The sequence below is a fragment of the Colias croceus genome, chromosome 3 (assembly GCF_905220415.1).
Source record: "Colias croceus chromosome 3, ilColCroc2.1".
NCBI classification, from domain to species: Eukaryota; Metazoa; Arthropoda; class Insecta; order Lepidoptera; family Pieridae; genus Colias; species Colias croceus.
The window spans coordinates 1,447,138-1,460,290 of NC_059539.1; the positions used below are offsets into that span (position 1 = coordinate 1,447,138).

At 35.6% G+C, this 13,153-nt stretch overlaps 4 protein-coding genes across 4 annotated transcripts; 2 read left to right on the top strand and 2 right to left on the bottom strand.

Moving 5' to 3' along the window:
• Positions 1-178: 178 nt before the first annotated feature.
• Positions 179-2,436, bottom strand: LOC123706285 (calcium and integrin-binding protein 1-like). The gene is made up of 5 exons (XM_045655479.1): positions 2,282-2,436; positions 2,172-2,206; positions 1,849-2,096; positions 1,292-1,493; positions 179-711 (listed from the first exon to the last, which is right to left on the bottom strand). Exons 1-5 carry the CDS (start codon positions 2,330-2,332, stop codon positions 690-692), a joined length of 558 nt encoding a protein of 185 aa, XP_045511435.1. The 5' UTR covers positions 2,333-2,436; the 3' UTR covers positions 179-689.
• Positions 2,437-2,553: 117 nt separating this feature from the next.
• On the bottom strand, positions 2,554-4,312 carry LOC123706287. The gene is made up of 4 exons (XM_045655481.1): positions 3,583-4,312; positions 3,055-3,285; positions 2,788-2,985; positions 2,554-2,671 (listed from the first exon to the last, which is right to left on the bottom strand). Exons 1-4 carry the CDS (start codon positions 3,932-3,934, stop codon positions 2,595-2,597), a joined length of 858 nt encoding a protein of 285 aa, XP_045511437.1. The 5' UTR covers positions 3,935-4,312; the 3' UTR covers positions 2,554-2,594.
• LOC123705958 (adenylate kinase isoenzyme 5-like) lies at positions 2,797-7,251 on the top strand. The gene is made up of 6 exons (XM_045655081.1): positions 2,797-2,801; positions 5,274-5,286; positions 5,439-5,660; positions 6,013-6,171; positions 6,583-6,723; positions 7,090-7,251. The coding sequence occupies exons 3-6, from the start codon at positions 5,457-5,459 to the stop codon at positions 7,249-7,251; spliced, it is 666 nt and encodes a 221-aa protein (XP_045511037.1). The 5' UTR covers positions 2,797-2,801; positions 5,274-5,286; positions 5,439-5,456.
• Positions 7,252-7,873: 622 nt separating this feature from the next.
• LOC123706474 (pre-B-cell leukemia transcription factor 2-like) lies at positions 7,874-10,639 on the top strand. The gene is made up of 5 exons (XM_045655777.1): positions 7,874-7,981; positions 8,582-8,874; positions 9,159-9,365; positions 9,813-10,006; positions 10,471-10,639. Exons 1-5 carry the CDS (start codon positions 7,966-7,968, stop codon positions 10,637-10,639), a joined length of 879 nt encoding a protein of 292 aa, XP_045511733.1. The 5' UTR covers positions 7,874-7,965.
• The last annotated feature ends 2,514 nt before the right edge of the window (positions 10,640-13,153 follow it).

Here is a 13,153-nt window from a genome sequence, read left to right on the forward strand (position 1 = left end):
TAATCCTTCTTAATTTTCTGGTTATCTGGCAGAAATCGCTTACAGCGATAAGACCACCCTCTGTACCTGTTATTACTTGTATAGCTCTAAGTTTCTAATCCTGTATTTAGTGTGCAATAAAGAATTTTTCATTCATTCATTCAAATCACAAGCTGATCAATGATATTAAAACAAACAGTTATTGCTTCAAATTTTTTTAATATTTATATTCAAATTACACTACTTATAAAAACCTTAATCTACTAATTTGGCAGTCAATTTTTTTTAAATCATTATAACAACACAATAAAAACATTGTAAATATTTGGACTACATAAAGGAAGACAAATACAACAAAAAATTAATTTAAATAAAGTGTTTTCTTACACAAATACAATAAAAATTTAAATGATAATAATTAATTTCAGAATAGTTGAGAAATTTTTAATTTATAATAATTACCTTATTAATTAGAGGATAAAAAGTATGGTAACTTAAAATCTATATGATCATCCAAATTTGATTCACTGTACTGTAGTCAGACACACAAACATTTATCCAAAAAAGTATTATAAATTAACAATAATAAAGTTTGTGATGATTAATATATGTATTGAACACATATTTTACTGAACTTTCACTCTAAATCCCAATTAGATTATGGGAATGATATATCTTCTTCTTCAAAAAACACCATGTAGTTGTTACCATTATAGTCTTATGCGGAAGGAGCTGAAACAAATAATCTTATTAGTCAATCAATTTTTTTATAATTGTGCACAATTTATTCTACTAATAAGCAAAACTATCTTCCAATGATTTACATACAAGTTAGAGCCGTACTCGGGCAGCTCGAGCAGTTAATGGATGAGCGATGTTTTGAGCACGAGCCGAGCCGCCCTTTGTTATACATTACAGGATTAGTCTAATTGAAGCTTACATTAAAAGTTTTTCTTTTTGAAGTTATATGAAAATTCAAGTGTAAGAAAAAGTTGCAGTGAATACAATATCGACAACACCACCGCTGAAAGCAGCTTGAATTAAAAATGCAAGCTCTGGAAGTAGTCAGTTAATTAAATAAACTTCCATCAATTCTGAATCACTTGAGCCTAAAGTTAATAAATGAGTCACCTAATAAAACACAATACAGCATATAGAACCAAGAATATTAAATGCTGTTCCTATTACAATTTAGGATTTCCCAACAAGATGCTAAAATAAAGGTATAAAACAAAATTTTCAAATGAGAATTTGACAACCCCTGTCCCATTTGAGAAAATTGCTGAAAATTTATATAATTATGAAGTCTTACTGGCAAAAATCTGAGCTCTTGTCAATAATATGCTCAAATTCAGCAAATGACAGCGCTCCATCGTCATCCAGATCTGCTTCTTCTAGAACGTTTTGGACTAGTTGCTGTATTTCTGAGTCGCTCAATTTGAGCTCTGGGCCACATAACCGTTCTATAACTTCCCGTAAGTCAGATACACCGATCATGTCATCTCCATCAAAATCTGTAGAAAAATTGTTGAAAAATATGTAAAGATAGAAAGTAGAAACTGATAATAATTCAATTCAGTTGCTTATTTATAGAAAAATAAATGTGAGCATGTTATGGTACTGGGTATGTCTGCATTTCTGGTGAGGACATAACAAAAAATATGTCTAAATCAATGAAATATGAGAATTAAATTTGCCTATGCCAATCACATTATAGCTCAAAATTAAACAAGGCCAAGAAAAACAAGACAATATGTTATAAGGGAAACAATTTAATTATTACTGAACATAATACTCAATGTGCATTGCAACATATACACAATGATTAAACAAATCAAATAAGCAAAATAAATCGTTAGATTCACTTACCAAATATCCTGAAAGCATGTTCTGCTTTAACAGCTTTAGGGGCATTTTCACTAAACACTGACATCATGTCGAGAAAATCTTCAAAAGTGCAATCTCCATCATTGCTGGAACTAAACACCTTGCAGATTCTATCCCTAAAGGGATTCACGCGTAGTTCTGGATACTGTAGGATTTTTGTCATGGGTAGTTTTGCGTTTTTGTTATGCCCTACTTTTTCCGGTGCCAACGCCTTAAATTTTTGATGTGCACTAAAATTGTGAATAAAAGGGTTAAATCAACTGTATTCATGTCAATTATAGAATAAAGTATACGATGTTACTTACTACATGACTTCTTTCTTTGTAAAATACGTGAGATCCTGCAAAAAATAACGAATTAGTCACACAATGTTATAAGATTTACTTTGAATCGATATAATTGACGCGACCTCTACCTCATAATCCTGAAGTTCTTCCTCCGTGAATTGGCTCTTGCCTTGTCCCATTTCAATTGAATGCCTTAGAAAATTGGATTTTATTAAATCAAATCTACAATCACTAATTTTTTGTTAGCAAAATAAACAAATACAATAAACTGATGTCACTGTCAATATGTCAAATGTCAAAACACTTCAATTTGAAATTTCATTTCACGAAATAGGTACCTAATCATCATCCATCCAACAGGGAAAAACTACTTAAAGTTGTAAAATGGTTGTAATATTATTTCATAGGAAAATTCATAGTTGAATGTGTATATAATTTGTATTAAAGGAAATTAAACATTGAAGATGTGATGTTGGCTGCATCATCATTTTCATGGTATTCGTTGAAAGATGTTGTTTCTGAAATTATATATAAAATGTTACAGTGTATTTATAAATTGCAACGCATGTAGTAGCATGTAGTTACAATATATTATTTAAAGCTTATTTATTATACAGAGCCAAGGAAATCTTACCATTTCCGATATTGGTAAATATAGAACCTTTTTTGTATGGACCATTTGGAAAAAGTTCGCATAAGGATGGGAATGCGTTATTACATCTTGTAGTTCGCCATGTGTGCTGCTTGGTCAATACAACACAATTGTAATTAGGGTTATTTCGCGGATGGCCTGGAGCCCACGCTCTATATGTTGTGCAATCCAGAGAATTTCCTGTCACAGATAAATAATTTGAATATTTTTTTTACATTTTTTCAATTAAGTATACTTATTATTTTTTACCATTCAAACTATAAAAAGAAGAGCCGTTGTTTTTAGTAAGTCCAACATAAGCGGCTGCCAAGTTAGCATTGATTAGTACTTGCGCAAGCGCGTCCGTGCGTTGCTCGCTAGTAACATCTGCTAGTACGCCACTCATGTTTTCACATTTGTTCTGAGCTTGCGTATAGTTCAACTGGTTGTCCAGTAAGTAAAACATTCCTGAGGCTGGTACGCACGTCGTGTTAACATTAGCTGTGAAATAAATCCTTTAAATTATTTTCTTTATTTGTATATTCTACGAGCTGGCCGCACAGTCATCCCGTTGTCTCATAGAGTGCAAGTTCTTTATATTAAAATTTATGCGAATAAAAATCCTAATATGAAAGTTTGACCTGTAATTTACTAGAGACTAGACTGTACTCTAACTGCGTGAACCGGAATTAAAACTTAAAATAGCCTAATGAGTAGGTACCTACCAAACTCAGTAGTTATAAATATATACTCTTTATAATATTAGTAGGTATAAATTATTAAAAATCAAGCACTCACGTATAGGCTTGGCATAAATACTGTAATAGTCGTATCTCGTATCATTACTCAGCGACAAACCGCCTTCCGACTCCGCACACTTTAGCACTTCACAAGAATACTCAAGGGAACTATTCCATGCATGTTTGGGGCTAAAGTTTAGTGCCAAAGCCTTCTTCTCAATGCCCAGTCGGAAGCAGCTTGTAAGAGATTCGTAGTTCGCACGTGCGGCGACACCTAATGTTGATCTATGGCACTTCTCTAGTAGGTGGTATTTTGGGATTTTAGGCGTTACTGCACATTTATTGTTCGCTTCGGTGAAGATAAAGATTTGAATGAAAATGACAAGTCTAAAAACAGTTATAGAGTACATTTTCAAGATACGTTTTCAAGAAGGCTCATAATAACAAAATCTGTTGGTACTTTATATTATACATAATATGTAGTTACTTTTGCCTTTTGGAATATTTTCGAAAATGCATATTCTTAAATAACTTTCGAAACAAAAGCTCTACAATATTTCACTAGTCCTAAACCTAAACCTTTGTTTGAGTTAAGTAAGTTTTAATATACGATACGAAACAGTAAAAATCACGCACGTCGCAAACCTCTTTATAAAGAGCATCTAGTTTATATACAATCATCCATAAATTAAGGTATTGTTATAATCCACAGGTAGTATAAATTACCCGGCGGATATGTCCATCGTCCATGACACAGTAATTGCCGTTTCATTTGACATCCAATTTTGCTTTCAATAGACCACGTACCCAGTGCGGCGGGAGAAAGTTTAAACAAGTCATTCAGGAGTGTTACCTATACTTATTTGTGAATTATGAGCTTTTCATTTCACCGGGACCGCTATTCCATAGAAAATTAAATATATTTTAAACTTTAGAACATCGATGGGAACATAATATTATACCTATTTATAACACACAGCACACAGCAATAACATAATTAGGTATTGTGAAAACATAATAGCCAATATCTTAAAAACGAAGTGTGGGATTCGATGATAAGTGTGTAAGAACTTAAAAAGCGTTATAAAAATATACATTCTACATATACTTAGCTAGGCTAAGGTGGAAGTCGATATACTATAATTGTTAAAATATATAAGAAATACTAGCTTTCCGCCCGCGGCTTCGCCCGCTTTGTGCTTTAAACTATCCTATCTCTCAAGTTGGATCGAACTGCACATGGTGTGCAAATTTTATTATAATCGGTTAAGTGGTTTAGGAGTCCATTGAGGACAAACATTGTGACACGAGATTTATATATATTAAGAGAAGATATAGTTTAAAGCATTTTATACCTATAAAGGCGATAATAAATTCTAACACCGCCGTCCGTTAAAATTTTTAACCGATAACGACCAACGTTTGTAAAATATTCTAACTATGTGTATTTCAAGTGTATTTCTATAATTTAGTTTTTGTTATCTGAAAATTAAAATAGGTGTAGTAACTATTTCGTGCAAAAAGATTTCAATATAGTTAAATGCAAAAAGGATATACAATACACTCTGAAGAAAAGAAAAATAAATATTGTCAAACGTTGTCTTCGTTCAAAAACCGTCAAAAATCTAGACGTACCGTTTTCAAAAAGTTGACACTTTTGGAAATGAATTTAATTTCTATCCAAAATAATTTACATTTATAATTTGCTAGTGGATAATTTATTACCGGAATGGGTTGTTTTTACTCAAGGCAAATACGCGAGGTTAGTATTAAGTTATATCAAGGCACATCCGATCAACATTATATTATATATACCTAGATAACGCAAATTTCATAAATTTCATAGAACATCAAAATAGGTTTTTATGAAATTTCGTTATAATTCATCATTCATAACATACTTGAACCTCTCAGGAGGATACGGGGTACGATATGTCACCAATCAGGCACCTGCCTGTAATATTCGTCAACGGTGTACCTGGCGCCGGTAACCAGACGGTCGCGGAGACGATGGCCAGCATCACAGGGTACATGACGATAAGGCCAGGGGAGCTGATACGGGAAGAGGCGGAGAAGGACACCGCCAGGGGACGAATGATTTCGGATAAGTTGAACGCGCAAGAGGATATTTCCGAGGTAATATTCTAGAGTACGGTAGTTCATAAATTTAAAGCTATCGAAAACATATTCATAAGCATGAGAACGTTATTCTAGATCGAAGAAATAAAAAAATGTTAGAGCGCTAGGTAAGATCGCTGTTCATTTAAAAAGTAGGTACTTATATTTATTGAAATAAGTACAATTTTACCAAAAAATAAATGCTTGAAATGTTTCGAGATAATATGCTTGAAACTATAGTTCTTTTTTTAAAATTTTAAGCGCGAAATCTAACGTCCAAGTGTGATATTCAAACATAAAATTGAATCTAGTTACAGCTCAATATCACCTCCTAAGCATAACTTCAAATAACAACACTATCCCCTCGCAGCAACTAACAGTGGACCTAATAAAAGAGAAGATGCTGATGAACCAAGACGCGAAGGGTTTCATCCTGGTGGGTTTCCCGCGGAACCCGAGGATGTCGAACATCTTTAACAGGCAGGTCAAGTGGCCGGAGAAGATCGTCGCTTTGGAGGTTGATAATGAGGTAAATACGTAAAATAAAAAAATAAAAACGACGTGTGGCACTCGGGGACTGCCGTGGTAAAGCTATTGCATGCTATGCCTTCAAGCCACGCCTCCGCCCGTCGGAGTGGGGAGCGTGAGGTTTTTTCGTTACGGAATTTCTCGATTCGGTCCCCGCGCTCAGGGCCCGCGATAAAAGCTATGCAATAGCTTAAAAGGTTTTTTTTAAAGTATGATTGATAGGTACCTACGTATTGAAATGGTTTCCAATTAGTCCAGATTCTTTGTAATTTAACGTGCTTAGAATTCAATATCGCAGAGTGGTCAGTCGACATCTATTTCATTAGATACGTATTTTGAGCGCGTCTTATGCTACGATATATTATTTTCGAATACCAAAATTTAGCAGAAAAACTATTTTCTTCTCTATCAGGTAGCAGCAACAAGATTACAAAACAAGCTGTCGGAACTAGGTCGTCCGGAGTGCGAGATAAACGCGGCGCGGCAGATCGTGAGGCAGGCGGCGCATAAAGTGAAGAATGTGCACAAGCGGTTCGGCGGACATGTGATTACGGTAAGTGTATATAAGTAGCTGTGCTCGTGACTTTGTTCACGGTGGTACATAATATGTAGGATATAGCACTCGGGGATCACGTACACATCAATAGTGTTTTTTTTTGGAGAAAGGTCCAATAGTTCCAGTAGTGCCTGTGATTAGCGCGATCAAACAAACAATAATTCTTCAGTTATATATTGTTAGTAGAAATTAAACTGATATACATGCAGATATGCTCCTACATTTCTCCGTACGAAGGATTATGTTAGCTAAAATTGCAAAAGTGAAATTAACGCAAAAATCAAGGAAAAGTTGACAAGCCAAAAATTCTCAATTCGTTGCTTTTTTCTAAGTGTTATCTCATACTTTTTATAAACTGCACAGTTGGACAGCAGCGGCAACCCCAAGGCACTAGCGACCACACTCAAAGAGATCCTCTCAGACACAATGGAAAAAGCGCAGAGAAACGAAGCGCCCGCGCCCGCGACGGCCTCCGCGCCCGCCATGATGACGAGTCCCGACGCGGCTAGTGATTTGATAGATTAAATATATATTATGTTTCAGTAGATTTGGTGTTTTATTTGTTACTACTTGATGGCTAAAAAATGTTTTTTATTCGGGGTGTGTTCAAATCGCTTCTTCGTTGATTCGGATAATACAATTTTTGGCTATGCTCGTAGAAATAAGATGAAATCTTGTTAGTTAAAATCTAATCTACTTAAATCTTGTTACAATTTAATTATTAAATTTTCCATAAAAAAAGAATAAAGTATGAAAACTGCGTTAGGTGCAATTTTTTTTTTGATATCATCATACAATTCCACAATGGTTATAATCACAGTTATAATTTAAGTAGTTATTAATTAAATAAGAAACTGAACATTAAAAAAAATGAATGTAGTTGTGGGTAACCAACATTAAATTATTTTCTAAGGTATATTTTTATTAAAAGAGGAAAAGAATTCAACTATCACAACGATAACAAAATGGAAAAGCTATACAAACTCATAACCTATCTAGTTACTGGAAAAAAAGTAACTGGCCGTTAAGAATATTTTTTATTTCGAAAATTCAAATCAAACCGTCGACAAGCGACACACGTCGTTGTCATTTGTCACAAAAACAGATCGATTTTTAAAACAAAAAAACAATCAGTTTGCTGAAAGTCCTCAAGCGTTGACGATCGTACAAGAAATTTTATTGAGAAATAATTAAAATATTGAAAAAATAGCCACGCTACGAAAATCCGTGATTAAAGTTATGAAAATCAAACTGCGTAAGTAGAAAAGTTTTGACAATGTTATCAAAAAACTTTTGCACTGACAAAAACTAAATTGACTCAAACTTCTCTGACAATATTGTTACGCGCTCTTTGATGTGATGGGAGTCAGATTGGAGTCAGATACTTAGTGTCTTTATGATCAAAATTATCCTAGTATTCATAATTAATTAATTATATTCATATAGTAAACGTAAATGATCGCATACCAAAAGCTATTGCTTATCTCAAATTCTATATTAAATAAAAATGGATGTCAATATGTATTAATCTGCTAATCCACAATACAATAGGTATTATACATTTCATCTTCTGTAAGACTAGCATGCATGAATTTATCCTAAGACTAGCATGCATGAATTTATAATGTGGTTCGACACAATTTTTTTATATTTTAATTGCTCGACTTTTTTTTAATATTTTCTATCTGTTGTTCCAACCGCTTTAAAAATACGCAATACCGAACAAAATACAAATACCATTAATTAAATTTAAAAATATCTAATAGAAAAAAATCTGACAGAATAATGCGAAATTTTATAGGTACCTACATTGATGGTTTCATAGAATTTTGTATAGTTCTAGAAAATATTTCAGCGCGAGACCGTTTCCCATCAACGTCTTCTAACGAAGACATCGACACGACAAATGACTGGGAGACAGTGCGTCCAATGCCCCAAATGCCCCATATGCCGCCAATGGCTATGATGCCCCGTCTGCCCCCACCGCAAGGCGTGATGGTGGGGGCAGTTCGCAAGCGTAGGGGCAACCTGCCCAAGAACTCTGTGCGCATTCTGAAGAGGTGGCTGTATGACCATCGTTATAATGCGTATCCGAGCGACACGGAGAAGATGGCGCTGAGTCAAGAGGCTAATTTGACGGTTTTGCAGGTGATTTTGTAAAGCTAATCACAATACTGATATCCTAGATTTCGTAAATAATGTAAAGTAAGTACTTACAGCAGTTGAAACTGGCCCTCTGCTTTCAAATTGAGAAACGTATCCTTTAATATAATTTTAATATTAAGAAAATTTAAATATTAAAAATAATTTCATACACTTCTAGATCTACTATACACAGTTTTGAGCTAGGTTACACACAGGTTTACACAATACCCAAGTATAATACATAATATATTATAATGCTACATTTCAATAAGCAAAGAACTTTGCAGGTATGCAATTGGTTCATAAACGCGCGCCGCCGCATCCTGCCCGAGATGATCCGACGGGAGGGACACGACCCGTTACACTACACGATATCGCGTCGTGGTCGTAAGCAGCCGCCCGGCGTGGGGCCCATGGTGGGGCTGCCGTCCACGTCGGGTATTGGCATGCCACCCGGGAGCATGATGATGCCGTGGAACGGAGTGGAGGTTCAGGTTCGTATAAAAGTAAAAAGTTTTAACTTAAGCCGGCCGTACATGGACCGCTTTAAGCAGTTGAGACGGACGGCTTGAAGCGGCGACCGCGCGGTAGACATTCATTCACTGCCGTACACGGACTGCTTGAGCAGTCGCATCCGCTTCAAGCCGTCAACTGCGCGGTCTGTAGCGACAGCTTGAGCAGCCAACGACCGACCGCTCGAGGTGACTTTTTGCGGATTTGAATGGAACCATGACAATTTTAAAATAAGCTGTTCAGCCGCTTATTACTGTATGATCCTTTGCAAACGTGTCTTCGGTGGTGATATCGTATCATCAGGCAAACTTACGGTTGGTCGTTCTATCATAGAATAATAATTTATTCCAAAACCTTCCTTCCTTATCCCACATCATTCCGTATTCCTACAGAACATTAACCCCACCACTTTCCAACCATTTCTATAGAACATAGTCGACCCCAGTCGTCCCCATGACTACGGGGATGGTCTCCTAGTGTACCGGGACGGGGACGAGCTGGTGGATGCTGAGGAGGGCTACTCGAGCGCGATCAGCGAGGAGGAGGTGAAGTACGACCCGTCCGTGTGGCAGAGTGTCATACGGTATGGCCCGGAGGAGCGGGATCTGCATGCTGTTAGAGGGTAGGTGACTTTGATAATAGAATTCTAGCTAGTAGAAAATAAATTATAGTAGTTAGGTAATAGTAATAAATTGTCGTTTATTTATTTTGTTGTTTTTTTATCTTGTACAATATTCACAGATTAATAGTAATAAAATATTCTTTAGATTTTTCCTACAGCTCTCAATTTATTAACATTAAAATTGAAATATTTATTTTTGCACATTTCACTAAAACGGTCACTTTCGTGTATTTTTTTTGATACCTTCAAAATTGGTAACATTACAATAAAAAGCTTGAGATACTATCTTATCCATTTTGCAGAAATCCAATAATCCAACAATCTTTGATATGAGCACAACACTTATTATTCTACAGGAATTACGAAACAAGCTATCTCCTTCACTCTCAAACAATTCCCCTACTTAGCACTACTAGCTATTCTCTTCCATCTGAACTTTTATTCAGCACCATCCTCTCCTCCAGAACGCCAGTAGTAGCGGTGAGTACAGAGGACGGGGTGAGTACACCAGATCTCGGTGAGAACGCGGTGTGGACGCAACTCACGCCGATGCGCAGACAGGTGAGTCCTCCGCCGCCGCCCGTCGCTGTGGAGCTGGAAGTGGCCACTACAGACATGTGGTGTCATACTTAATGAGCTAATGTTGGGAAGATTTGGGGATAAAAAAAAGACTGTGTACTTATGTACACGCGTTAGAAGTTATACTTCTTTGGCGTATGGAAAAAATACTAGAATATACAACTTGAACATAGTTATCAATTTTCATACTACCTAGAACTAACTTCATGCTGTTATATTTAGGTGTCGGTGTTAGTAGGGGAGCCCAAGAGGGGATTTTGGGATTTACTCGAGCGCGTCAGATTACTATAAGGGACGGTACCTTAGCTATTCATTAGTACCTCTAGTCAATATGAGCAGTTATGCTTGGTGGGTGCGCTCAGGGGCCCCGCTGGAAAATTTGAATAATCCATAATTCCCTAAGGTTGAGCTCGAATCGTCAGATTAGCGAAATGGGGACTTCTTATATTGTAATTAACCCCCCCATATATTAATCTGACGCGCTCGAATAATATTACTTTAATTTTTTACCCTTTCTTCATAGCGATTAAATCGCCACTTAAATCGTCAGATTAACGTATACTTTTTTTCAGTGACGTCCTGGAGCATGCAAAATATCAATATCTAACGCGCTTGAGTATTTCCAAGCCAATTTTTTTCTTTTTTAAATTAAAAAAAATCAAAAAACCCTTCCCCACCGCTAAAAGTGAAAACATTATAGGACCTTTTTTTCTCGCTATGTTCTAATCTACCAATTCTAATAGGTTCCCGTGACGCTCGAGTAAATCCACATTTAGCATCCTGGGCTCCCCTACTATGTGCGCTCGCATCGTAAAAATTCACTCTCATCATTTTTTTTCATCGCGCCAAAAGAAGTATAACTTCAAAAAATGTTTGGGGATTTGACTGTATGATAGGCGGCCTACAGACGTGATGGTCGTGTCAAATTAAAATTCATTTATTGTGGTCTTGTGGGTATGGAGAAGATTTGAGGATAGAAATATTGGGGATCTGGCTTGTAATAGGTGGCCTACTTGGACGCGATGGTCTTGTGGATCTGGAAATATTTGGGGGGGATAATAATTTGTAATAGGTGTTATACTTAGATTTGCTGATTGAAAATTTAGCTTTTAATATGGTGTTAGGACTTGTGAAGATTTGGGGATGCCATGCACTATTTGACCCTTAGGAAACTGGGGATGAAACTGAATAAAGAGTATATAAATAAATATAAACAACTAGACTCACAATCTCAAGATCGTCAAAAAGTCCGCGCGACACATTCGTTGAAATTCACGTCTTATTTCTTGGCTGTAAAGTTTAAAGTTTATTGTATCGCATTTGAAAACTGCCTAATGCCCGGTTTACACGGACTTAGTATAAGTGACAAGCACTAAGCTCTTAGTTACTTAGCTCGTGTAAACCGGGCATTACACACGTGTGGGCAGAGATTTAATTAAGTCACTTTAGAGCCAGCGCGCACGAGCAACTTTGTCTCCGCAACTATTTTGTCTCTCCCATCAATTGTATGGGGAGTTGCGTCGCTACGTGCGCGCACTTTCATACTAGCCCATGGGTGGGTGAGACAAAATAGTTGCGGAGACAAAATAGTTGCGGAGACAAAGTTGCTCGAGCGCGCTGGCTCTTAGAGCATGATTGTGATTTTAGTTAATTATTTAGGATATCTAAGAAGTAGCGTGTATGATTTTGTTATCAGTATCATATAAATTGTGTTGTTTTATTTAGATTTAAATTAAAAGTTTTAATTTAAGATTAAATTTATATCTTCGGGAATTATGTGCAGGCGACGTCGGTGTTAAAACAATATAAATTCGATACAATATCATTGTACAGACATTGTAGTTTTAGAGTCAAATTAGAAAATGTTTTGGTTTCATTCGAGTGATAATATTTTGTTTGATGTTATGAATAAACGTTTTATAAAAGATACTGTTTTATTTTTGATCAGTTTTAACGCCGGCATCACCTGATACGATGGTTCCTTTTTGATGAGATTTTGTTTGTAAGTGTAGTTTTTAACGGAACCGTGTCTTCAGGTGGTGCCTTACGAAAGAGAGGAGAAATTTAAGTGTTTGTACCTCCTCGTGGAGACTGCTGTTGCCGTTCGTCAGAGGGAGATAGAACAGGAAGAAATGATTCTGCCGTAACTTTTAAATTATTATTAATTATTAAAAATTACTGAAATAATCATCAATTAAGATGAGTAGGATCAGGAGAATTTAACCATTTAAGTAGAATTTAACTCCTTCACAATTATTGATTATAAGTATATCAAAGATCAATTAAGTAACTTGAAAGTAACAAAAACTATAGATTTAATAATATTGAACAAAAGTTTTGTAGCAAGATTCTGTGTTTGTAGATAATTATTATCTAAGAAGCTACTTTTGGAAAAAAAAAATAGAATAATGATAGATTTATAGGCAAAAATGTGGAGTAAAATTTATGTGTAGGTATTAGATATTTAGGATAGGAACGAAAGAAGATATTTTATTTTAATTATTATTAGGAATAAGCGAAAATTATAAATTTAAGCAATTTCTTTTCAATAAAGTTCTTACGTATTGA